The sequence below is a fragment of the Bactrocera dorsalis genome, chromosome 5, assembly GCF_023373825.1.
Source record: "Bactrocera dorsalis isolate Fly_Bdor chromosome 5, ASM2337382v1, whole genome shotgun sequence".
NCBI lineage: Eukaryota > Metazoa > Arthropoda > Insecta > Diptera > Tephritidae > Bactrocera > Bactrocera dorsalis.
In genome coordinates, this window is record NC_064307.1 from 74,433,297 (window position 1) to 74,460,791 (window position 27,495).

Here is a 27,495-nt window from a genome sequence, read left to right on the forward strand (position 1 = left end):
GCAAATGAGTGGATGGACAGAAAAGCGAATTCGCTTTGTATATATTTTATTTTTAATAGGAAAAATCCTACTAAATTAAAAAATATGTATGCGCATATGTAGTACCTTCGGTTGCGTATACGCATAGTAGTCCCAATGAAGACTTCAAGAAAGTCTTTGGGCGTATTTCGCCCGTCAAACTGATAAACCGCTAAACAAAAGTGCTATAATCAGATAACTTATTATTAACCAATTTACTAACCTTTTTACCCGCATACATCCCTACATTCTTTTTACTGCTAATGTGATAATGCACTATGTGTGTTGGTATCACTCTAATGCATATACTGTAAGTTAATCAAATTTGGGTAAAAACAAAAAAAACCATTCACGGGTGCATTTTTATTGCATAAAAGAGTGTAAAAAGATAAATATTTTGATTTTTATCGATCAATTTATATGGCACTTATATACAATAGTGATCCGATTTGAATATTATTGACATCGTAGCGATGCAATGCGACCAATAATAATCTATGCCAAATTTCGTGAAGATAAAAAATAAAAAAAGTATTCCAAAGGAGGACTTAAGTTCGATCAGCCCGTTTGTATGCCACCTATTTAAGCAATTGTGATCCAATCGGAACAATCTTTTCGGAATTTGATTATTCCCTTAAGCAACTACCTATGCCAAATTTTTAGAAGATATCTCATCAAATGACAGAGCTTTCTATACAAGCACTTGGTTTCTATAGTTTAGTTTATATGGCAGCTATATGTTATGGTGGTCCGGTATCGGCGATTCCGATAAATGATTTTCGTCTGGATGAGAAAAGCACGTGTGCAAAATGTCTGCTCGATATTTCAAAAACTGAGGCGCTAGCTCGCATATACATATATTATTTTAGCACGCTTTTCTCATAGAAACCAAATTTTGTCTGCTTGAATTATCATGTTAAGCTAGTTGTCTATGCTTGTGTGCAACATCAGTCTCGAGCCGTTGATAAGTCACATTAATTGTGTATTCCATTCAATTTCAATGGTAACTGTTGAAACTTTTGATACTTTTAAACACACGAACTTTTCGCAGAACAGTGCGCACACATAAGTGAATGAAAAAAGTTTTATATTGAGAGTCAAACGTGTGCTGAGCTTGAAGGAGCAAGCGAGCACATTCAGATAACTATTTGTCAACTTTTCCAAACCTAAACATGATTATTAATAGTTAAATAAAACACTAACAATAAGATTATAATTAGATGTTTCATTTTGATATCAAAACTAATTGTTAACTCTATTGCCATAGTTTAAGTAATGAATAAGATGTCAAATGTAGACCAAAGGCAAAAGATAAAGCTTCAATTATTTAAAGAAATCTAATAACAAGTAGCGTCAACTTCCACATTAAGGTCACAGCACTGGTTTGATGGTTTGTAGTTATCTTCTAGGCGAACTTTGCTGTCTTTAGCAAACCGGAAATTGATTATTTGTGCTTTGCCTTAACGGTGAAGCATGTCAAATGACCATTTTATCATTATATTATAACATAAATGACACATTACGCTTACTCAGCTTTTACAGCGAAATTATGGCATTTACCGTTAACTCTTTCATTTACTTTTTATGTTATGTACATATATATAAATTGTAAGAGGTAATATTATATTTTAACTTAGCCATAGCGGGCTGATTTCTTGTTATTAAATTGAGTACAAAGCCATTAATTTATTTACATAACAACCTTTGTGTTTCTAATTGAATTTTGAATTCAATTTTGTTTTTGACAAGTGCATTCGATTATGCAATTTATGCAAATCCTAGATTGTGCATTGTTGATGATGGCGTTGGTAGCAAGGTCGTTAAAGCACTTTTAAAATCCCCACAGTCCCCATACAGACAGCAAAATATCTTTGGCAAGAAAGGGTAGCAAAAAAAACGTTGCATGCAAGGCCTTGCCTACATGAAGTTTAATGTTTCTATATTCACTTATCACCTCAATCAACATATTGATGGGCGGGCGCAAGTGAACTGTAACAAAGCTTCACTTCACATAAACATCCAGGCACTCGAATCCAAACGATAGATACGGAAAATGCGAATATAAAGTCAAAGCGCTGAAATTATTGAGTGCAAGAGGCATGGTTGGCTTTATGCAGAAATTGGCAGTTCAGGAGTATATTTACTGGCAGCTTGATTTAGTGCAATGCTGCTGCAAAATATTAGTTTTTGTGAAATTTTTGTGTTGAAATATCATTAACCATTTGCATTATAAACTATTAAATATAGACTAGATGTAAAAGATGGTGTGATATGAAAAACAGAAACCGATTTCAAATGTCGTCTAATTTACAGGCTCTTCTGCAGAAGAGTTGCAATTGAATTTATGCGCAGAAACACTAAATATACTACATATGCCAATCTTATATATTTTTATTTGTGTATGTTTGTAGTCATGAAAGTTTTATTGTGTCGACTGTGAGGGATAATAGTTTTATTCCAGCTTAGTGTCAAATAGAAATCACGCTTAATTTTCACTGAGCAAAAAAAAACAGTTTGTACTGTTTATTTCGTTCACTCTCGAACACGTTAATAAAATGTGGTGAAATGTCCATTAATTAGTCCCTGGGTGTTTAGGCGAACGCATAACGGAAATTCAGTTTTCCTGTAAATCCCTTAACTGATATTTGCTTCAATGCACAGTGCACCACTAAGTGATGTTCACTTTCATATATCTTGCAGCGGAAAAGAAAGAAGAAATTATATTTAAATTATTACTCTAATAAATACAAGAATATTTCAAGAACTGGCTTTACCGTCAATTACAAATAATATCTCTAGCTACATGTTAAAATAAAATTGGACGACTTAAACTAAAGTAAATATACTGATATTTAGTTGAACCTGGGAATATATTTCAATTACCTCTGTGCAAGCATGATTTTAAGCTTCCAATTCGGGGCCGTTGAGTAAAATAAAATTCGGCGTTGATTTTCGAATTGATAAAATATTTTTTCCATTTAAGTTAATGCATGAATTATAATTTCGATGTAAACTACATTACCTGATTTTTACATATTTTTGGTTCTCAGTGGTTTATAGTTACGTATATAAAAAATTGAAAACACTCCAGCTCTAAAGGTATTCGACGCAGTACCCACCCGCGGAAGCGAAGGAGGAGGAAGACCTCCACTTCGTTGGAGAGATTATGGGAAGAAGGACCTGGCTGCACTTGGTATCTCGAATTGGTGCCAAATTGCGAGAAGAAGAAACGGCTGGCGCGCTGTTGTTAACTCGCCTATAACCTAATAATCGGTGTCTACTTTATTAAAGAATAAGAAGATATACCCTACTATGTAGCACTATTAAAACAAACCATTGCCTAGTTGAAGAAGTTTTCTAGGGAATTGTGCAATTTTTTTCCATTTCCACAAAATATCGCCGAAATTGTCGTTATAAGTTACGCTGTCAGTTAATGGTTAATAACAGGCGACAGCTGGGATTTAAAAGATTGTGGATGTCAAACTCCCACTCACGCAAACACCATAGTGACCAAACGACTTCTGGTGATGCTCGTATGTGCGTACACCATATTCATATGTTTTGCATTGTCGGCAAGTTGCAGAAAAGTTTTCGAAAATAACGATCGATTTGTGGATTGACATAGACAGAATAAAGCAAATATATATGTATCAATAAAAAGGCCAAATAAAATCGCAATAAACGCCAAAAAGTAAACTCGGAACATAAGCAACCCCAACCAGCCAGCAAGTGAACCAGTGCTAAGCAGGCTCTAGCTTTGACATGACACAACTCTCTTACCTCACACTCTTTTTTGTATGTGGCAAAAAGTATTTATGTTTTCCTCTTTTTATTTCGTGTTAGACAATCTGTTTACGCGTAATATACTCGCACGCTCCTACTGCGAATTTTCGACAAATTCAGACCTAAAACTGTTTGCGGTGGACGTTCGTTTATTGGTAGTGACCATCATTGAAATGACCTTGCCAACGAATTGAATGAAACTTAAAGTTAATTACGTAAATGACGTAAGAATGTCTTACCTCGCCTATCTTGGCACTCTAGTGCAGTTCACCTTCGCCTTTGAGTCTAGTACACTTTGCTGGTTTGGGTGTAGTGCAGTTCGTTTTGCTCCGTAATGAATTCGTGCACTCTCTTCTACCTGCCAATGTTTGGTTTGTTTATTTAGCGCTTGCCTTTGGCAAAACAGCGTTTCTTGAAATAGTATCTCATTTATAACGGCCTTTTCGCATTTCTTTGCGTATGCCATTTTAATTTTATTTTCACGATTCTTCTGTGTTTGTGTGTGTGTGTCTATCCTTGGGCATACTAAGGCCAATACGTACCGAAAGGCGATGGCAAGGCTGGGTCGCGCTTTATTCGAGCGCTGGGCGCTAGCGCGTATACGTATCATGTTTAGCGTGGTACTAATGCGCCCAACCGCTACTTATATAATTAGGTGAAACTTTAATAGGTGCCCTCTTACGTAAAGATGTTAATGTGAGAAATGTAAATGGCATCAATGGAGACACTGAACAGTGTGAGTGTGGGCAATGAGGTATTACAATAAAGTTAAAGAAGACGATAAAATTTAATGAAGTTAGTAAAAATTAGATATTTTAGATGTTTGCTCATAAAGAGTATATAAGAATATAGCACATATTTTATACAAGTATAGAAGCTCATTATCGACTAGAGCATACTTTTGTGTACTTTGTAATTCATCCAGTCAAGTTTCATACCTTTAAATGGTAGAATGATTGCCAAAATCAATAGTTTTAAATTATTGAACAATGTTTCAAAAATAATAAAATCCTGGCGGCCTCAGTTCGAAAATTTCATACAAAATAAGGTCGGAAAAGTGTTTACACATCGTCATTTGTGAAAAGATTAATTGAAATGGCGGCAAATTTAAATCTTGCGTTCATTTGGGTATTTTTGGGATTTGTGTGCAGACTTACATATATCTTAGACTGTTATTTCTTGCATCTTAATTTTATAATATTTTCAATAGCCTCAATAAATGACGGTAATGACTATTGTCCAAAAAAAATGTATTATCCGAAAGTATTAAGCTATTTTTTGTTTTAACGCATGCTTATACATACGATGCCTTATGTGCATACAACAATTACTTTCAATATGTTCTTCGTTTTTTTTTTCATCTTCATCGATATACATATGTACATATCTTCTCGACAAATAATTTTGTTTCTTTGCACCGTGCCGTAATCAAATGTGTAATTGTACAATCATATGCACCAATACACTTGCTAATTGCCGGAAGTGAGTGGAAAAGTAGGAGCGTAACTTGTGTGAGAGTCCTTCATTCGTGCCACAGGAAATCTCGTACATTCAACGCCATCACCACAAATTGCAATAATGACTTGTATGTCATTTTGTTATCGGAATGAGTTTGCTGTTTTGCTTTTGTTTAAACAATTTCCATTTACACGATCGTGCATGTGTGTGTGTGTGCAATGTGTGGCTGGATTTCATGCAACCTTACAGGGCGGCCAGCCTGTTGGTGTTGTGTTTAAGCAGATTGGTGTGATATGTATCCAATTAATTAATGAAAGTGGGCCAAATACAAATATTTGACCAGTTCTGAGTGCACAGTCTTCCTAACTTTGTTGATCTCATTAATTTGTCGTGCCAACACAAGGGTTAACTTCTGTCTACAATCCCGAAAATTGCATATTTGATTTGTGAAGACGCTTCATTATTCAATATTTCGTAGCAATTAGTCTCATTAAATATTCAGTATATTGAACAATATAAGTATGTATAACATAAAAATGCAACATATTATGTGGTTGGATTTTATCAATTTTGGAATATTATGGGTGTAATACGCGCTAAATGGTTAAAATACTTAGTTAATTAACAAATTATTCTGTCTTGTGGTCATAATATTTACGCTCTTCATAATGCAAATGAACCTATGTGAGGTTTCAGCAAGCATGAAGGTTAACTTATCTTCATATAGCTGTAGACTGACCAACCATATTAGATTCCAACGAGCAGGAATACCAACTTTCACATAGCTGTCAGTTTTTTCTCAATTCATGCTACTTTTAGGAGGGTGTCAAACGCTTTTTGAAGACGTGAAGCTACTAACCGTAGGCCGTACTTGCTGCTACAGTGCGGAGTGAAAAAATGCGTGCTGTTAACTGCAACCCTCATTTCATTCAAGCAAGCAAACGTATTATATATATATGTATGTCTGAAAGGTATTTACCACTTCGAAACCTCAAAAAACAGCAAAATTATTCAAATTTGGTTTGCATGTTAAACACTTTGCAACTCTCAAAAGCACCATTCACGCAAGTGGTGCTTTCATGGGGGGTTAAATACCAGAACCATCATATAAATCAATGATAATGGCAACGCTTAAATGTATACCATATTATTACATTGTAGCCGGTCTGTACACGCAGTTTGTCCCAATAGGCATTTTAAAAGCAAGAATAATTATCATGAATAATCACTGCATAATCACACTTTAGCTATTAAGAAATTAACTTCAGAATTAAATTTATGGAACCTCCATTATATGTATTTAAAAATTGCTTTTTTGTCATGTTAAGTAAAGTAAACCGAAATGTCGAAATAGAAATAAGGTTGAAGAATTAGAAAATCTAAACGTGCTTGAATTTTAAGAGGTTGTGGTAAGAATAACAACTGGCGAAAGCGAAATCGGTTTTGTGTGCGCTTACTTTTTTATAATCAAATTTGTTTTCATATTACTTGCAAGTAGTTTGGCTCGTTGGGTATGAATTGAATATAGCTTATACACGAAAATACAAAATTACCCATTAGAGAAAGTTACATTGGTTGAAAGCGGTTAATATTTTAAAAATTATATGAAAGTGGCATTTGGGGTCACTGCCGTCTTCTAAAGCCACAATTAGGAGTAGATAAATTAAAAAAATCGATTTTTCATATTTCGATAGTTGAAATATTCAAAAAGGACTTCTCAAATTTCAAAGTTTTTCCGAAGTTATAACCATTTTAGTGTCATGGCAACCGGACTGGAACCAGTCCAGTTTTTTCGACGCCGAAACTACTTTATTCGGGCCTTTAGAATACCACCTCAAGAAATTGCTATATTATATTGGGAAAGTAAATAAAGTGGTTAGGCAATATTGAATTACGCCACAGGTTGACTGTACTAGTAAATGTACAAGTATGTACAAGCAGAACAGCTACGTTAACTTGGTCGCGCTCCCCGCACGTAAATTGTTGTGCGGTAATATTTGATTTAACCTTTTGACTCGTTGATAACCAGCAGCGCGTTGTTTAAAGTTGCGTTAAGGGTGAAAGAGCCTCTCTCTCTTAGCAGTGTTAAATTAATTGTAAATATCCAACAACCTCCCGTTGTTTCAGCAGCAAAGTCAAAGGAATACACATAAATCTATGCCACAGTGTGCATAGATCTTAGTATAAGTGGGAAGTCATACAATTACGCATATAAAATGTCGATTGTGACTTTGCCAGATATTTGTCCGAGCATTTTACTCATACATAACTAATCAAGATATGTATGTGGAAACTTAATTCAAAATATAAATATTAGTGGGCATGTTTTCTTGCGCATAAACCGTTTAGTACCACAAATGACTCATACCGTCTGTGTGTGCGCCTCTTTAACCAAACATAAGTTTGTATGTATGTACAAAAAAGTGCCATTAATGTACTTGGCTGATATACGCGCATATGCATAAATATTTTAGTATATATTTGCGTAAACGTAAGCTTATCATATCACATATTCGACTAATATTCGGACATTGTGTTGATGTCGTTTCCATCCAGCGTTGCCTACTCAAATCAAAGAAGTATTGCTCATAGATAGCACTTTTATGCACAAAAGTATATGTTGTGGGAATAATATATACCTACTAAGGAAAAGAACAGAACCAAAGAGAAATATGAAGCAACAAGAGGCGTATTGGTAAAATCGTAGCAACAGCTAATTGCAAATCGTGTAGAATTTCTTTTCGCTGTATTTTTGGCCTTATTTAGCTCTTCACCTTTAACATTGCCATTTTTACTTTCAGAATAAGCTTATGCAATATTCAGTAGAGAAGTATAGCAGAAATGCATAAAGTTTTAGTGGAGGCAGGTTGGTTTTATATGCCTTCGTGACTCCCACATTTATGTTTGTTTCCAACATTTGCTGACGTCAAAGTCAACGCGAAAGCCTCGTTCTTTTTTATTGCCAAAAGGAATAGCCCAGCGGTTGGCGGCTGCCGTTCAGGATGTACATTTGTAAAAAGAATGTACTTAGCTTCTCCTCTTTTATTCACACACATACATATGTATATCTTCTTGCAAAAGTCGTCCATTTGTTACGATAGCTTACAAGTTGCACATAATGTCTTCTCGAATTTTCTGATTGTGCAGTCTACATCACTCTGCAGCCACTATTATTATTTTTGAGTGCATACACATTTACTACAAGAAATGTGTATAAAATTTTAATTTATTAATATGAGTTGCATTGCATGCGTCTTTACGAAAAAGTAAAAAATTCGCAAAAGAAATATCTTTGAGTTTTATTTGCAGTTGCGTTTTTTCCTTGCTTTCTCGGTGTGCAGTCTGCAGTTTTGCGCTATCTTATTCCTCTAATTATTTTCGGCTTTTGCGGAGTCTAAGAAAAGTAATCCATTAAAGTGACCTTGGGCGGAAAATTGGATTTCATTTAAGGAATGTAACTGTACAGGAACTACAAGAAGCATTTAATGAAATGAAAAATTTAACTCGAATTCATATCCCCAAATCTCATAGACTCTAGCCCTTTCCTCTAAAAAAAAATATGTATCAGTAAATAAGTGAGACATTTGATAATGTTTAATAAACTATTTCGTCCAAGGGATAAGGTAATAAAACATTTTTCTCATATCTCCCTAAGTCATAGTGATTTTTTTGTGAATAATAAATATGAACTTCACGATCGCTTTGCTATTTTCTTTGGTATGGAAGCTCAAAAGATTCTACCCTTTAGATATCCCGATTAAACCTGCCGAAAATTGAGGATTCTTTCCGCAATTTGTTTCCACAGACAATCGATGGTGGTCTCACCGCAACTTTAGAGAAGTTTTAACAACAACTGCCATATTTAATAAGCATAACCAAGAATGCTCCAAAACGAAAGCGCATGTCAAGGAGACCAGTTTCACTCACCTGTTGTTGTTTTTGGTTACATCAAGAATAAGTGCTGTCGAAACTTACACAGAAGAGTTTTTGTAAAAATTACAAACACATTTGGTATATTGGTAAGGTCAAGTCTTCGTTGCCGTTGTGGATGCATTGAATTTATTATTGCTGCAGGTTGATTGCGAAACGGATATTAAAATGGTGGAAATTCAGTTTGACTACCTGGCATTTCAAGTATTGAGAATTGGCAACAATTTAAATTTTTATATTCTACAATTGGTCTTTATATTTTCTTACTTTGGTAGCCATATTGCACGACCACTCACGTCCTTAGTACATTGTCGATAAGCTGAGCATTACTCTCATCAATATACAAGAATATTAATTTTTCCAATTCTTACTAGAATACAATAAACAACTAATTGAAAATAAGATTTGAACACTTTTTCGGGTATTCGGGTCTAGAGGCTCGAATTTCGAGCGTTTTTTAGCAATTTATTAAAAATAGCAAGTGTTATCTGTACTACCCATTTTTTATAATTTGTGTATTTATATTTGAAGTTGAGTAGAAAAAACTTCGGCATTAATTAATAAATGAATAAGTTATTAAAGCTAATTAATCTGATAAAATCATATAATAAATATTATGCACATAATTGGGCACTACTCTACCAAATATGAGTATGTTTATAAACCACTATTAAATTTAAGCTATGCCCTTCTTTTCTGGTGTGCATAGTGTTGTTATCTCTAAAATAGAGGGTCAGTAAAGGCAGAAGTACCCTTTTGCTTTTTGCTCGTAATTGAGTTACAAATATATAAATTTCAGCTGTGTAGTTTTAGCGTCATTCAGTCAAGTTTCCTCCAAATGGTCGCGTTAACGACCACATGGCGTATGAGTAATGTTTAGCTATTCCCTACTTGTATTAATTGCTTTTTTCTATTACGAAATTATACAAGCTGATTATGCTCAAATCTATATAGATTTGTCATAAACTCATATTGGCTTCCAAAATCCACTAAAAAATCCGGAATACTAAACATATCAGTCAGTAACGCAATACAGTTGGTTTCCATCTAAAAAAAATTCAGTAATGACGTAGTTATGTTGCTACCCGTATATGAAAAATATAGCATCCTTTGCTTTAAACTACTATTTTTGTTTTTTAATAATAACGCAGTAAAATCACAAAGCGTCAAGAATATTATGAATTCGCAACCGAAGCAATTATGTCAAAGCATGTAGAAAGATGAATTTACGGCATCTGAAATCAAAAAACACTCCATCAACTTGCATCCCCATATTTATACTATACTAAAGCATATTTATGAAAACTGGCACATAAACATACTCTCATATTTGGGACTTAAATCACACAAAGACAAAATAAATAAAATACACCGAGTGCTACGACACCTGACAACAATGTTGCGTTTAATAACCATAAATTACTTATGATTATAAATACCTAAGACAGTCAGGATAAAAGGGAAGACAGGGCACAGAAAATATCATATACATACATGGTGTGACATCTAGTAATGCGCACGCATATGAATATGTGCACTTATATACAAATATGTTTACACGGCTTGCATAATTACCACTGACGTCATAGTAAATTGAATTTAATTCTACTTCGCCGTGTGAAAAAAGCGTGCAAGCATTTGTAGGTCTACTATTAGATATCAGATGCGCTATTATACACATAAAAATAGCGTGAGCTGGAATATGACAAAGAGGATGAAGCGGAATCACACTAAAATCTTCAGCGCTAATATTAGTATTATTTTTCATTCTTAACGGCCACATAGTTTAATTTCTGCAAAATAAAAGATTGAATACAAATAAAATTATCACATATTTGTACACAGGTGTCGAAATTTTAGAATTTACGATCGATTTAATACAGTCTAACAAAAGGAGCAACGATACATTCCACATACAGTTACACACATATGGCCGTCATTGGTGAAATATACCTTCATAAGCAAACAAACCGTATTTTCTTTTACACAATGATTTCCATAAATAACTTTACATACATTGCCAGCATTTAACATATTTTTGCATACTTATGCACATAACCAAGTTGTAACGGCGCATTAAATAATTGTTGTGATGTGCGCATTTTCAGTCGCATTTATAGTATGATATTATAAATATGTGAGTATAAATATATTTAATAATAATACATTCTACATTCATATTGTAAATTGTATACATTAGCCAGTTCATTTTCAACCCATTAAGTAATTGAGAACGGAATGTATACCAATTTTCAGTTGAAATAAAAATATTTTTCACTCATTTAATAGTTGAAAGTAGAAATTAATATGTTGCTACAATTCATTTCATCATAATTTTTGCATACCAACACATATGTTTTATTCACAACAAATTTTTTTTTTTTTTTTCATTTTTATGAGTAGCTTAAATTCACAAAATTCAATTAGCTGACACTCATTTCAAACACAGCATGCGTATTAGAGACTTTTTCTTTTCATCAGCCCAACTCTTCTCTTAATTCCAAAATATTTGTGAACATAATAAATAAACCTTCGCTTTAAGTTTTTACCACTACCTGATTCGATGCCCAGAGCTGATGGATTTCGCTCAAGCCATTACAAATCGGTTACGGTGTTGATGAGCTGTCACAATTAAATTATAATCCAATTAATTATCGGTTCGACTCGCGCCGTGACTAATTAACATAAGTGGGCAGGATATCTAACTGAAAGCCAAGTGAATGTAGAAGGGGAAGCTATTTGGTGATAAGGCCACGACAGGCACGTTATTTCTTATAAATGTAATCCGAAATTAATATTTGACTATTTTCAAGAAAGTTAAATGTTGTCTGCTAAAATATTCAAATTAAATGCTTACAATGCCTTGCCTCCACAAGTTCTAAGTGTATGACATATATTAACCATTCAGGTATTTATAACTAACTGTTTTGGTTTCTCACACCACGCCACAAACTTAGTAGTTAAATGGGCCTACACCTTAAAGAAATGTTCATAATACGCACTAGGGACCATACTCATACATAATATACATATGTAAATGAATCATTTATCAAAATTGTGACAGTGAGTTAACCAATGTGATCTTACAGAAAGACTAATTACTACTTAGCTAATGTTTAGCTGTATAACTTAATTTTAAAGATTCATTCCTGTTATTGCCACAAAATACTTTAGAGAAAACTGTTTACTTTGTTCCCTATCGCACTGAAAGCTTTTGTATTAGGCCATCTATCGCATATTACTGTCGAAGCAATTGATTCTATTAGATAGCGCCTCTCCTCAGTTTTTGCGTTCAATTTGTGTTGGCACTCCACAATACGATGCTCAATAGCGTACATACTTCTTCTTTAATGCCGTAGACACCGATTAGGCTGTTATAGCCGAAATATACATAGAGTGATATTTAAAATTGACTTGTGAATTTCACACGTCATGCGTTAAATATATCCTCAAAAAGTGAATTATATATTGGTACACATTTAATATATTATATATACATGTGTAACTTCATATGTCATTTTAATTGGGGAAAAGTATGTATCATGCATCATGCATTACGGACAACAATTTGTCTTCCAATAAAAACGCCAATTAATCGTTATTTCGATTTTCCAAAGAAAGCTGTCATTAAAATTCCATTATTCATTATTCAATTATGCACATCACTATCATTCAAATAATAGCAACCTAACTTCTGACAACTGCACCTAACCATTTTTCACTCCATTTAGCTAAAACAAAGCAATTATGTCTTAGGATAGTATACGTTACGCAATTATTTTACCCAGATAACTAAGTGCGTTTCAGTATATTTTCGCCAAGGTGAAACTTTTTGATATTATGATATTATTTTAACAAAAAATTTTGGCTATAGTAAGCTGAAAAAGTAAAAACTAGCCTTTAGTGCTTCGTTAAGCTTCGACTTTACAAAATCTGTGCATTAAACTAATTTAATATTATGTACCACGTATACTTTTTCTACACTTTTTCAGTTCAACCGAAATCCCATTAGTCCCAAATTTGTATTTTATTTAACTAGCACACATTTGGAATATTCTCAACAAATCGTACATCTATGTAAACTTGCAAATGACTATAGCTAGTCTGTGCACTAAGTGAATTAATCAAGTGGGAATTGCAAACTACATATTTCAACGAGCAATTTAAGAGCAAGGGATGTTTCACAAAAGGCGTACATTTCCACCTTGCTAATGAAAATTCCTGCATACATAGCAAATAGCAGTATCTATGTTTGTTCGATAGCGCATAAGTGCGAGTAGTTGTGGGTTTGTAAATGCATTTGTGGTTAGAAAATGAACGGTTGACCCCCAATTATGCAAATGCAATACACCTAACCATTTAACATTTACAACACTAGGAGGTTGCAGCTTTAACACACGAACGCACGAACACACAAAGAAATGAAACAACGACTCATTGATTTAACTTTGGTTCAATGAATTTGCAAAAGCTTATACGAGTAATGCTGGCTGCTGCAATTTGGGTGATGTGTCAGCGTTTCACTGACAAAGCTGCTATTACAGACTGGTTATGTACCTATTTAACTATAAGGTACTACAGAACAGTGGTAATCATTTGGATTCAGCTGTCGCATTCACGAACCGAACAGGCATTGTTTGCGTTTGTGTGCACCCATACGCTCTGCGCATAGTAAGCAATTGATCTGCTCTTAAACTGCGTGTGGATGGACGCCGTTAAGGTGGTAAATAGTCCTAGTACTGAAAAGTGGTTGGCTAATAAGTTTTTGCAATTGAAACACATGTTATTAGTAATTTGAAATGCATACAAAATGTGAAAAAATATATAGTTATAAAAATTAAAGTCTTGATCTGGTTTGAAATCAGCTAAAGATATTCCTTTAAGAATCGCCACAATTAAAATTTAATAGCTATATTTTTAGATCTCATTCCGGTACACTTTCTAATGATCAGAGTAAAAACCAATCCATGAAAATTCAGAGATTTTTCTTAAAATTCGTACGACCTCCTTAATAATGTACGAAATACACAAAGTACACAAAGGAAAAATTGACAGCACGAGTATGCACCCTACCTTTAGATGAATCACAGTCTACTTATTGCTCATTTGTGCCATTGTTGTTCGACGTTTGGTAGAGTATTTCATCGCCGTCTTCGGCTAATACAATTTGTTCGGATGTACGCATGTGCTATATGCGATAGAATGATGTAAATACCAACATAAATCTGTTTTTATTTTCTTAACCGTACGTGTTCGAAACGAAATATTTGGATCCTTTATACAAAAACGTGTATGTGCATCTAGTTCCGAATACGCACAGTAGCAGCGCTTAAATTTAGTTAAAGGAATCCTTGGAAACTCCTTTCATCGATCAGCTCATAATCTCTGTTTTGTTATTATTTGCTTTATTTTTCAAAGTTTTGCTCTTTTGAATTTGTTATTGTATATATGTTCTATGTATATGTAAATTTAATACATGTATGGTATATAAGAGCAAGTAAATATTTTTTCCTATAACATCTCGTATGCGGAAAATGCTTTACCGATCCTTTCGAACAACTTTGCTTAAGAGACTAAGGGTCTAAAACCGGTTTCGAGCCAGATCCTTAAAAAATCTCATTAATCGGTTTTTTTTAATCCTCAATTCAAAATAGATATATGTAAATTCTTCTTTTTTAATATTTCGTATCAGAGGATGCACAATTTAATGGTGTTGTTTGATTTCCACATAGCTGCTGGAATGCCCTTGAGGGTATGGTCTGTGGTTGTCATAGCCGTAGGCTTCCTTATGATAATGTACTTTTGGGTTGTGCGCGTGTCCGATCTTCTTCACTATAGCATTGAAACCACTGTGATCATCAGCTGTGTATTCTACCACACGAGTAGTGCCATCAGCTTCAAGTAGTGTGTAACCACCTATTGAAGACATTAATCCTTATCTTAACTAGATGTTTTTCGCCGAAATTTTTAACTCACCTTTGACGAGACCGCCATCACGTTGTTCCCAATGCCTCTTGTTATCGCCAGTGTGAGAATCCTTAACCCCATAATCGAACGCATATTTTGGATAGTGTTTTGGTTCGTGCACATTGTGTTCATATTGCTTATCTCCTAAGATCACATAATTAACTGGGCTCGTGTAACGGCCATGGTGAGGCTCTTGCTCATGTTGCACCAAAGAAGTGTAACTGGTGGCATGACCTAGTGGAATATGTCCTGCACACACCAAATCGAATATCGCAACTGCGACAATAACACTTGAAAATCGTTGCCACATGCTAATTAAACGAAACCTATATTTTGATGTGAAGTTGGTGTAAAGAACCGAGTTGAACTGATATTAACTAAGTGGTGCTGTAAACTATTTATAGTCATAAACTCTCTTAATTCTTTGTACACACAAATATACATTTTTGTATATGCTAAACAATATTTTACATTATTCAACATTAGTAGACGTACCTAGACATTTATTTGCTGAAACGGTGCAAAAACACCTTTTTCGACACTACTCTCTATTATACTCTTATAACATGCTGCATAGGGTATAACAATTTTGTTTTATTGTACGCTCAGAACCACCACGGAGGGCCGAATATATTTATTTCCATCAGTTCGTTTTTAAGGCGTTACATGGGTTTCCTCGGGTAAAAAATGCTTTTTTCAACAAGCTTTTTCTCATATAAAAAATGAAATATTTTATTAGAAGTTTTTATCGTTTCAAACATACATATTCACAAAGAAATTCTGAAATTTTAGGAAAAATATATTTTAAACTCGGTCATTGCAACGCCATTTCCGGAGTTATTCCGGTGGCAGAATAACTCCTTACAAGATCATCTAAAGTGAAAAAATACGTGTTTTAGTTAAAACCTTAACGAAGGAAAAAAAAATGAATAGGATTTTTGGCAGAAATTTTTACGAAAAATAAAAATTTTGCAACTTCTTGTTAATATTAATTTTAGAGCAACATTTGCACGTAAAAATCGAAATATGTGTTTTCCAAACTTTAGAATTTGTTTTGAGTGTACTAAAGTTCGGCAGCGCCTGAGCTTAGCACTGCTTTATTGGTTTAATATAAAAACATTTATTCGCCATAAATTGAGTACTGAATACTAAGGTATGCTTTGTGTTAGCACCTAGGTGGTGGTCGTTTGCTAAGTGGTAAGGTCTTTGGTCTCCTTTGCACATACTTGTATTTAATGTTCAGAAGGTAAGAAAATTGGCCATGCAGGTGAAACTGCTCTCCGAATGAGTATCAGTGCGGCGGGTACGGATGTGTATGTATTATATTTAATACTTTTCAATAGCGGTCAGTAATACTAAGCTAGTTTCTCGCCACTTATATTGAAATTCCGATATGCTTCACTTCTTTGCCTAATTTTTTGTTGCGCGCTGAACACTAAAACCCATTTTCAAGTCATAGTTTTTATTAATAAACGTGAATTGTATAATTTGCTAACCCTGATTTTGTTACCAAATGTTCGCTTGGACTTCTTAACTGTAATCTTAAAATTATGTTTGCTAGTGAAAAAATTTCCATTACAAAAACTTATAAAAAGCTCAAGTTAGTAAGAACGTAACCACAAACTGACGCGGAATAACTCCATTATGTGGTATGGGCAAACACCATTGCAGGTTTTGAATAAATACTTGTACATTAATAGATTTACAACAATGGTACAATTGTTTACAAATTACCTTTTTTCACCATTATACACGTGACGCAATAGAATTATGGAATCAAAGTATATTAAGAGTATATAAAAAGAGCAAAAAAAGTTGTATGGAAACCAAAGCAAAGTGACAAATATGTGCCAAAAGCAAAATAATAGGCAGGCTTTTAGGAAAGAACTAAAATACGAGTTGGTGTAATCGTGGTGAAGGTCCTTTTTGGCACGACCTTCCTAAGGCATTCGACCGTTTCACCAACAAATGCTAAAACAATATAGCGTGCGGCATAAAACAGTTGTAAATATAATATCTGTATACGTTTTTGGTTGGCCAGCCTAAGTTCTCGCCTGTGTTTGTGCGCTAAATTGTTTCTGTATGAGTTTTTTTATTCCTTAGTTCTCCGCTATCAAATGCACAAATGGAGTACAAAAAATATTTACAAATTAAAGCTTGTGGCACTTGGATTGGACGTTAAACACTTAAGTATACTATGTATACTTGCACATTTTATGTTTTGTGCGATTATTGTTTAAACTATGAAAATATTTGTATAATACCTAATTCTGAGTTTAAAGGGCATACTTAGCTATCAAAGGGCAAACAGTTCTGTTTTGTTTTGAAGCGTTGGTGGCCTCCTTACAAATATTGTAAATTTTATTTAATTTAAACCATTAGGCAATTGTTGCTATTTTCCAAGCACTTCAGCTACTTATAGAGGTTTTCGTCGTATCTTCAAACTTTTGCTCCTTTGTTCCGGCTAATTGTGTTGGTGTTGTTTACATGCTCGTTTAATGTTCCAGTTCTTGTGCGTAATTGAATTATCGTTTGTGTTTATTTAATAAATTAAATATTCAAAACTGAAATTCTACAAAATGTGTATGGCAGTGTTTCAGCAGCATACAGCGCTGCAAGTGAGTATCAATTGTATGTTAACTTGCGAACAATGGACAATTTAGCTGTAATACGCCTTTTGGTGTTTGCTAAAATCAACCAAATTGTTTTATTTAACCTCATCCTTTATTCCAACTGCGAATATTAAGTTGACATAAATTATTAAATCGCACGAAAGGGGTCGAAGTTTTCCCAAACAGCCTTTTGGAAATAGTTTCACGCTGAATTCCAAAGAAAGGATAAATATTACCTTTTCGTGCGCCACTTTCGCGTTATAACATAATACTCTTCCTTTCGCAATTGTTTGTTTTAATAGTTCAATCCTTGAATATATTTATTAATGAATCTTTATTTCCAATCTTTTACTTTCAGGTAAATATCTCCAGAAATGATAGTATTTCTAGGCATGCTTCTTTCCAAAGCAAAAATGCGGATTGTTTAGAAAAGTCAAATATGAGTTCAGAGGTATTCTGTTTTGATATATCCATATATATGTTTAAAAACGGTTGAAATGCAGACATGTAAGTAATATTGTATACTCCTCATTTGTAAGTTAGAACGCCTAAAAATATGTCACATCTTTGGTTGGTACACGATTGTTAACTTTGTAAATGCCAGCCTTGAAGCAATTTAGCCGGATATCGCTGATTTAGTAGTGGACAAATTTGTTTGAACTACTTATAAATTACTTTTTACGATTTTTCATCATAAATATCACATTTATGACACTTTGCACCACAATATACGCAGTTGGCAATCCGCTTACTTCCACTGCTCTTGGGGAAATATATTGCTTTATCGATCAAACATTGGCCGCCAACCAGTGCACATGTTTGTGACTTCCTTTGGGTACTTTTCGCATTTGCTTTGACCGCTATCAATCAAAGTGTCAAAACTTAAATATCTAAAAATATGCAAACTGAAATGTAAAAGTTTTATTAAACTACATACGGTAATATAATATCATCTGCTTTCTTTTCTGCTAAGGGAAATTGTGCCTCCAGTTGCTCCTGTGCGAGTCGGCTAGTCTGCTTTTTCATTTCCTTCTATTCCTATTTGTGATCGGGTACCCAGCTGATTTTAACCGAGTTACCTACTTGTAATCTAGTTATTGCATTAATATGAATTAGTTGGATAATCGAATGTAGGTAGACTTCTGCAGCGTGTCGAGGAGCTGCTGCATTTATGATGCTCTTGTATGTAATTGTTAAATTTGCTAATTTTATGGCCGCCAGAAGTACCGTAGTGGATAAGCTCAAGTATATAAAAAGCACGCATGGAAGCACTCCCCTCAGACAAATTACACTAAATGTGTGGTTCATTTGTTTTGCATAATATTAGACTATTGAATATCTCTGCTAATAACCCTGACACTATTCGCATATTTTTAAAACAAAACATACATCAAAAATTGTTTCAAGCCAACTCTTTCCGATTTCAAAACCTATACCATACTGACATTGCTTTCTTAAAATTTTCTATCAAACATTTTTCGTACCTCAAAACAAAAAAATTTTTCGAAACGGTGCGCCATATTTTTTGGTCCAAACTATGAACATCTAATAATTTTTAGTAGTCCTAACGATGTGTATTTACAGCTTATAATAAATCACATTATAACAACAAAAATTTAAAATTGGTAATCAAATGTTTAAATGACAATACTTTCAGTTGATTAGAATTAAAAACATTGAAATACAATAAAGAAACATCAAGAAAACGTGGAAGAATTTTCGAAGCAGTGTAACTTCGGATTAATAAAATCAAAATAACGAACAATAATTCATAGAACATCTGTAATGATTTCTGACATAAGTAAATCAAAATATAGGGGAAAATGTGAAACGCTTATTTACATTTAGATTAGAATATAACCTACATTATCTACACGCGTTCCACAGGCGGAATTCGACGTTAGAAAACCACAAATTATTTTAGCATATTATGTAATCGGAGAAATAATGCAAAAACATCAGAAAACGATGTAAAAAAAAAACAAAAACCTTCCCCACATCGATGGACAGTTCACTAACGCAAATACAAAGAGATGAACAAGTAATCGATATAAACAAAAAGGAACAAGTTGAACTGCATATAACGCGAAGACAAGAACTTAAAAATGAACGACTAACCCGCCATAGGCATTCTAAGCGAAATGAATTGATTCGCTGCACAGAAAGTGTTCGCAATACATTTTCGATCAACTTGAGCAAAGTTAGTTCCATAAAACAAACTAAGTCCTGCACGAGTGCAAGTGCAAAAACTAGGACACCTTCAACAGTAGCAGCCGCAGTTGAAGTTGGCGATAGTGATGTTCAGTGCATGAGGGACGACAGCGTAGACGTAATGGGCGGTGGCTTCACTTCCGCAACAGCAATCGTACATTTGCAGCAACAACAAAACGTTGTTAAAAACGAAATAGACGTCATTGCAGTGCCAACAGTAGGCGAAAACAACAAACCAATTTCCGTGGACAAAAAAATAAAAATATCAACGCAAATGCAGGAAAAATTGTTGGACAATATACAAACGGAAAATGACGACCAAAAAAGTGAAAATACCTTCAATATAAACAACACAAAGAAGGAAAACAAACCATCTACCGCAACAGTTAGAACCACAAACACCTGTCCAAGTTTGTCTGGGAAAAATAAGGGTTCCAAAGAATCATGTGGCAGATTTGCCGAGAAGTTGAGACGTTCATTTCGACGCGGCGAACATAAATCACTTGAGATCAAACCACTTGAACATAGATTGGAGAACCTCAGCGGTACAAATCACAGAGATAAACAGTACTCTCCAGACGAAAAAAACAGCAGCTGCAATAGCCTTATTGACAGTGGTGGTGGACACAGTTTTAACTTAAAACCCTTCGGCATTAGATCATTGCCCCCACTACAACGCAATTCGCATTCTATATTTTCTCTTAGTCATCTGCCTAGCCTGGGGGTCGGCGGAAGTGCAGACTCGGGTGGCGGTAGTAAAAGCAGTGCATACAGTACGGCTGGTGGGGGGCATATCAATCCGGCGCTACTTTTGGACAGTCCTGACGCAGACACACCACCTGAGTATGCATACCATCACCTAAGTAGTGTCGCAACAACCAACTCAAGTACCTCTTTGGAAAGTAACTTTGGCGAGATCGGCGAACGTACTTCGTCGTTAACCAGCATCAGCTATTGGGCGTGGCATCAATCGAACTCCTCTATGGGTGGCGAGGTGAGCACTAATAGCAACAATGGTGTGTCAGGGGCAAGCAATTCAGGACGTACGGTGGGCGACAGTGGTTTAACAGCGAAACAACATAAACAAAAGCAAAAACTTAAATCACAAAGCAGTAGTAAAAGTGATATTCACCAGCAACACACAAGTCGTAGTTGCAGCATTACAAGCGAGAGCAGTTCAACGAAACTCACACGTCTTCAAAATCTTCTTTTTAAGTCAAGTAATGAAAGCACAAAAAGTATTCACGCGCACTCCAATGAGGGATTTACGGCTTCGTCACATAATTCTTCTTCAGGTGAATGGGAGAATCTGGGATTTTCAACAACTAGTGGTAGTTGTAGTCACGTAGCTGCCGATTTTTATGTCGGTAGTTTTCCAGAAGAATCCGATGATATTGATAACGCATTTACAGTGGCCCAACCAGCAGATAGTAATACAGTTGCCACGTCAAAGCCAATACTAAAACGTGGTGACTCAAATGAAACAGCCGGATCGTATTATCAGTATACGTTAACCTCACCGAATAATCCTTTTTTACCCGAAATTATCGCCCGCACCTATCATAGCGTCTATGATGAGGAGAACGAGCCTCTCGAGGATAACGTGACCAATGTTAAGTACGGTCAGGGAGAAGACCCGAGTGGGTTAGAATTGGATGGCAGTGGCTCGCATTCGGCTCAACTACCAACGCCTGTATATAGTCGAGCTGGCTCGCAAGAGTCTACACATAGTGATAGCGCTATTTCAGCAACAGCTACAGTGAAAAGCTGTGCTAATGTACAACTACCTTCTAGTCCTATTAACAGTTCATCATCAACTCCGGGGCGACAGCGTCGTAAACTGTTCATTTTGAATTCGCCTACACGACACTTGCTACATCAACAGCCATCTCACAAACCACAACCGCAAGTTACTACTCCAGATACCTCCCTCCGTAAATCTACACCATGTACTTCCGCTTCCGATAGCAATGTTATAAAGAGCCTTAATCCCTTTCTTCCAATTACGAGTACTGTTGAAGGTATCAACAACAAAAACAACACGAACACAACGACCACATCAACGACGACTAAAACACCAGCCGCGATAATATACAGCGCAACGAAGCGTGCGCCACTAAAGCAATCAGCCGTAACATCTCCAATCGCAATGCCGCAGGATTTGAATACAAAACGCGAGGAATTCTTGCGTGCTACCATGAAGATTTGCTTAGTAGTCTCTCCGCCAAATAGTAAATTACAGGTAAATGCCACTAAAATGCCTCCCACGCACCCTTCTAATGAAATATATGAAATATTTACATACATTGTTTTATACTTTTATATATTTATACATTTTTCTGAATAAATAAATTAAATTTACTAAATTTTAATTTTGTTTTTGTATATTTTAATTTTTAATAAGTATATATTAAAGAAAAACAGTATTACTTTAGTTTCCTTTTCGTTTTTTGTAATCATAATATTATATATTTGTATTCCCACAGCAGTCCAGTAGAATGGGACTTATCCCGAAGGATCTTAATCGAGCATAGACATATGTGCTTATGAATTCAACACTATGAATTTTCCCATTAAATGAGAGCACATTTGTAACTCAATAACGCTGTTTATATTTACACCACGTTTTTGATAGATCGGCTAATTTATTCTTAAACCGATATGCAACCTATAAGTCATACTCAGTTTTCTTTCTATGCCTAAACAAATTACTTAGTACGAGTATAACCTTTCATCCTTCTCAGCTAAAAAGGAAGGAAATAACGAGATCACTAGTATAAGATATCGTATAAAAGTGTGTACTAATTTTTAATCTGCTCACTTGTAACATTTTACTTTAAAAGTTAAAAAACAGTTTCAATTAAAGTGGGAAAGTGGGTGCACAGTTCTCTCTGTCGTTATGTCTTTCCCCAGGTTACCATAAGGCTTTTGTTAGGTTTTATTACGTTGTTACCAAGTGCATTAATTCAAATTTTCACTATGTGCTATTTTTTATTTTTTGTTGATGCCGTGCTTGAATTTGTTTTGCTGAGAATTTGCGTAATTTCCTCGGTAATTGTTTATGTTGGACTTTTAATGAAGTCAGTACTTTCTTGCAACCTTTTAGTTATTTGCTGTGTAGTTTCCGTTCTCTTTTCAAATTGTATAACGCTTTTTCGCTAACCTTCCGTTGGTTGGTAAGTAGTCAGGCAATATTTAAGATAAGGTTTTATGGATAATACGAAAGATTTTCATTTTTATATTGCTTTACATATCAAATTCAGTGAAAATAACTGATCTGCATTTAACCTGTTCAGCAAACACTTCTTTCATATTTGTTTTCAATGACTTTATGTTCCATTTTATATTCAGTTGAACTGCAATACTTAAACTATTTCTTATTATAATAAAAGTGAGCACCGAAGTTATAATATATTATAGCATAAAAAGATATTAAATGATCTCTATCTACATTTTGAACGGCCAGTTTGTATTGTAACTGTCTGACAGCTGGTTTTATTAAAGAAAAGGAGGCACCGAGCCTAGCCAGTGCTTAGGTGACACTCGCGCCGTGATGTTATGTGATTTGAAAATCACACGGTAAATTCGCGAGAAGCCGGCTGCCAGTTGGCTATATAAGTAAAGCAGGCAGCGTCTCTGGCCAGTGCTTAGGTGACTGTCGCGCCGTGATGTTATGTTATTAGAATACCACGCTGTAAATTTGCGGGAAGCTGGCTGCCATTTGGCTATATAAGTAAAGCAGGCAGAGTGCCTGGCCAGTGCTTAGGTGACTGTCGCGCCGTGATGTTATATGATATGAAAATCACGCGATAAATTCGCGAGAAACCGGCTGCCAGTTGGCTATATAAGTAAAGCAGGCAGAGTGCCTGGCCAGTGCTTAGGTGACTGTCGCGCCGTGATGTTATGTTATTAGAATGTCACGCGGTAAATTCGCGGGAAGCTGGCTGCCAGTTGGCTATATAAGTAAAGCAGGCAGCGTCCCTGGCCAGCGCCGTGATGTTATGTTATTAGAATGCCACGCGGTAAATTTGCGGGAAGCTGGCTGCCAGTTGGCTATATAAGTAAAGCAGGCAGCGTCGCTGGCCAGTGCGTAGGTGACTGTCGCGCCGTGATGTTATGTGATATGAAAATCACGCGATAAATTTGCGAGAAACCGGCTGCCAGTTGGCTATATAAGTAAAGCAGGCAGCGTCGCTGGCCAGTGCGTAGGTGACTGTCGCGCCGTGATGTTATATGATATGAAAATCACGCGATAAATTCACGAGAAACCGGCTGCCAGTTGGCTATATAAGTAAAGCAGGCAGAGTGCCTGGCCAGTGCTTAGGTGACTGTCGCGCCGTGATGTTATGTTATTAGAATGCCACGCGGTAAATTCGCGGGAAGCTGGCTGCCAGTTGGCTATATAAGTAAAGCAGGCAGCGTCGCTGGCCAGTGCGTAGGTGACTGTCGCGCCGTGATGTTATATGATATGAAAATCACGCGATAAATTCGCGAGAAACCGGCTGCCATTTGGCTATATAAGTAAAGCAGGCAGAGTGCCTGGCCAGTGCTTAGGTGACTGTCGCGCCGTGATGTTATATGATATGAAAATCACGCGATAAATTCGCGAGAAACCGGCTGCCAGTTGGCTATATAAGTAAAGCAGGCAGCGTCGCTGGCCAGTGCGTAGGTGACTGTCGCGCCGTGATGTTATATGATATGAAAATCACGCGATAAATTCGCAGGAAGTTGGCTGCCAGTCGGCTATATAAGAAAAGCAGACAGCGTGCCTGCCCAGTGCTTAGGTGACTGTCGCGCCGTGATGTTATATGATATGAAAATCACGCGATAAATTCGCGAGAAACCGGCTGCCATTTGGCTATATAAGTAAAGCAGGCAGCGTCTCTGGCCAGTGCTTAGGTGACTGTCGCGCCGTGATGTTATGTTATTAGAATGTCACGCGGTAAATTCGCGGGAAGCTGGCTGCCAGTTGGCTATATAAGTAAAGCAGGCAGCGTCCCTGGCCAGTGCTTAGGTGACTGTCGCGCCGTGATGTTATATGATATGAAAATCACGCGATAAATTCGCGAGAAACCGGCTGCCATTTGGCTATATAAGTAAAGCAGGCAGCGTCCCTGGCCAGCGCCGTGATGTTATGTTATTAGAATGCCACGCGGTAAATTTGCGGGAAGCTGGCTGCCAGTCGGCTATATAAGAAAAACAGACAGCGTGCCTGCCCAGTGCTTAGGTGACTGTCGCGCCGTGATGTTATATGATATGAAAATCACGCGATAAATTCGCGAGAAACCGGCTGCCATTTGGCTATATAAGTAAAGCAGGCAGCGTCTCTGGCCAGTGCTTAGGTGACTGTCGCGCCGTGATGTTATGTTATTAGAATGTCACACGGTAAATTCGCAGGAAGTTGGCTGCCAGTCGGCTATATAAGAAAAGCAGACAGCGTCGCTGACCAGTGTTTAGGTGACTGTCGCGCCGTGATGTTATGTGATTAGAAAGTCGCGCGGTAAATTTGCGAGAAACTGGCTGACAGTTGGCTAGGCCAGAGGCTGATCATTGCTCAGGTGATTCTCGCGGCAAACTAAATAAACCCTGTTTATCAAGATCAAATTGTCTGTCTTCGCGTCTTTTTATATTTAATGCGAATGCCAAGCGAATTTAAATTAGAAGCGTTACTTTCTGATTCCATCGTAATATGTATTTTAGTATTATAATCTACATATATAGAATTGGATTAAAGAATTTATTGATTTTTTCAATATTTTATTACTTTTTTTGTTCAAGCTTTGGTTTCACATAAAATTCACGTGAAGTGAATCAGAGAAATTCTATATTTGCTATTGGTGGCAAAATTTTAATTAATTTGTTTCTTTATAGTTGAAATCTAAAAGCTTAACACACTTGGACGGACTCGACCCCATGGTAGCAGGTCATCGTGGTGTTCCTGTTAACATAACACCAAATATGGTGAGTTTTTTACAGTTTACAGTTAGCCTCGTAGAAAAATTAATAAAATTTTAATTAACATTACAAAGTTATTTGTGTTCTAGTATTTACCTATCCTAGTATAAATTCCTGGTATAGAAAGAAGTAGTAATCAAGTAAATATAATATAAGGGCTGGTACAACAATACTATAAAGTGAGAAAATTCTAGAAATGAAAAGCATAAGTAAGAATTCTAACGAGATATATATTAAGGACGTACTTATTTCATCTCCATCCAGTATTTTTCTATTAAAATCTGCAAAATTATTGTTTAAGTATGTATGTATAAATATTACGAAGGACTAATGTATTATATTCAGTAAACTGTATAGCTATCTATTTAAGTTGCAAAAATAAATTATTTTATCTTAAAATCTTTCTGATCTGTATCTAAAGTTTAGCCTATGTGAAGGTGGATTCATATAACATAACAGTTAAATATTAATCTTGGGTACGAATTTGTATAAAAAGCAAATAAAAACCCAGTTACCATCTCTCCTACATAACTATCATTAATATACTAGCGTTTCGAGAGTGTTTATAGGACACTTGAAAAGTAGTTTTATTTTACATTAACGCAGTAGTCATTTAGGTGTAAAATTTGTGGTGCATGGAAGAAAGTCTCGGATTATTTCTTAACAATCGTGTTTGCTATCGTCAGCAATTAGTAACGTCCGTCCAAAGTCTGTAAAACGTCCCACAGCATTAGCACCTCAAATCCCTCTTCGGTAGTGACAGTTTGGCTTGAAAACAAACAGCTCATTCATGAATCCACTCGCATCAATTTCAGAGCCGGAGCGAAGTTTGCACCAATACAGCCACTTCAACAATTCAAACCTCTCAACAGCTTTATCCAGATCAATATCCATCTGCGTTGAACTCTTCTTCAACGGTAGCGAATATAATCAGTGAAGAGACAACAGCTCCAACAGGCACCAGGCCTGTAACGAGTTATAAGAAAAAATCTCCATTTGTACAGCGTAAAAAACCACTGCTAACACGCAGTGAGGTGAGTTAAGTGTTATTCATGTGTTCGTTTAGACGTGTAGATAATTTTTCATATTTCTCTGGCTAGAACATTATGATTTGCATATTTATTACCAGTTTGGCTTTATGTACTTCCAATTCCGAATTTCACCCTTTCAGAGCACTATTTTATCTTAATTGCCTTACCGCATACCAAATTTTATGAAGCTACCTTTTTGTTCAAACTATTCATATTAATGTAGATAAATATACCGAAATCAGTTCGTGTCCGTTGACGTATCCATCCTGTCGATGGAGATAACATTATACTATGCGAATATCTGGATGAGCAAGCAAATATTCGCAGCAATCGCAGCAATAAAGAACTCAACTAATTTTAATTTTTTACCTCAAGTTACTTGCTAGATTTTACTTACATTTTCTGTCCTCTACTTCGTTACAACATTTTTCCCTAAACATATTAATATTTCCATCCATTGTCATATGAAACCTTTTCTTTCGCGTTATTACATTTCACAAATAAGAGATTTGAACTTCCGCCCCTTAAAC

At 35.6% G+C, this 27,495-nt stretch overlaps 2 protein-coding genes and 1 long non-coding RNA gene across 7 annotated transcripts in view; 2 read left to right on the top strand and 1 right to left on the bottom strand.

Moving 5' to 3' along the window:
- LOC105227390 (uncharacterized) overlaps positions 1-27,495 on the top strand; it is a 56,238-nt gene that overhangs the window by 20,535 nt on the left and 8,208 nt on the right. For 3 of the 5 annotated variants that reach the window (XM_049458021.1, XM_049458022.1, XM_049458023.1), the window contains exons 2-5: positions 18,127-18,275; positions 19,426-22,221; positions 25,851-25,940; positions 26,750-26,968. In XM_049458021.1, coding sequence (XP_049313978.1) covers positions 19,771-22,221; positions 25,851-25,940; positions 26,750-26,968 — 2,760 coding nt within the window. In that variant the 5' untranslated portion in view covers positions 18,127-18,275; positions 19,426-19,770. The remainder of the gene's footprint in view (positions 1-18,126; positions 18,276-19,425; positions 22,222-25,850; positions 25,941-26,749; positions 26,969-27,495) is intronic. The other 2 variants (XM_011206710.4, XM_049458024.1) reach the window with 2 other exon arrangements.
- Positions 14,894-15,588, bottom strand: LOC125778678 (adult-specific cuticular protein ACP-20-like). Its single transcript, XM_049457671.1, has 2 exons — positions 15,166-15,588; positions 14,894-15,105 (listed from the first exon to the last, which is right to left on the bottom strand). Exons 1-2 carry the CDS (start codon positions 15,464-15,466, stop codon positions 14,894-14,896), a joined length of 513 nt encoding a protein of 170 aa, XP_049313628.1. The 5' UTR covers positions 15,467-15,588.
- On the top strand, positions 22,233-25,833 carry LOC125778785 (uncharacterized). The gene is made up of 3 exons (XR_007422934.1): positions 22,233-23,630; positions 23,861-24,188; positions 24,534-25,833. It is a non-coding gene; the product is annotated as an uncharacterized LOC125778785 (long non-coding RNA).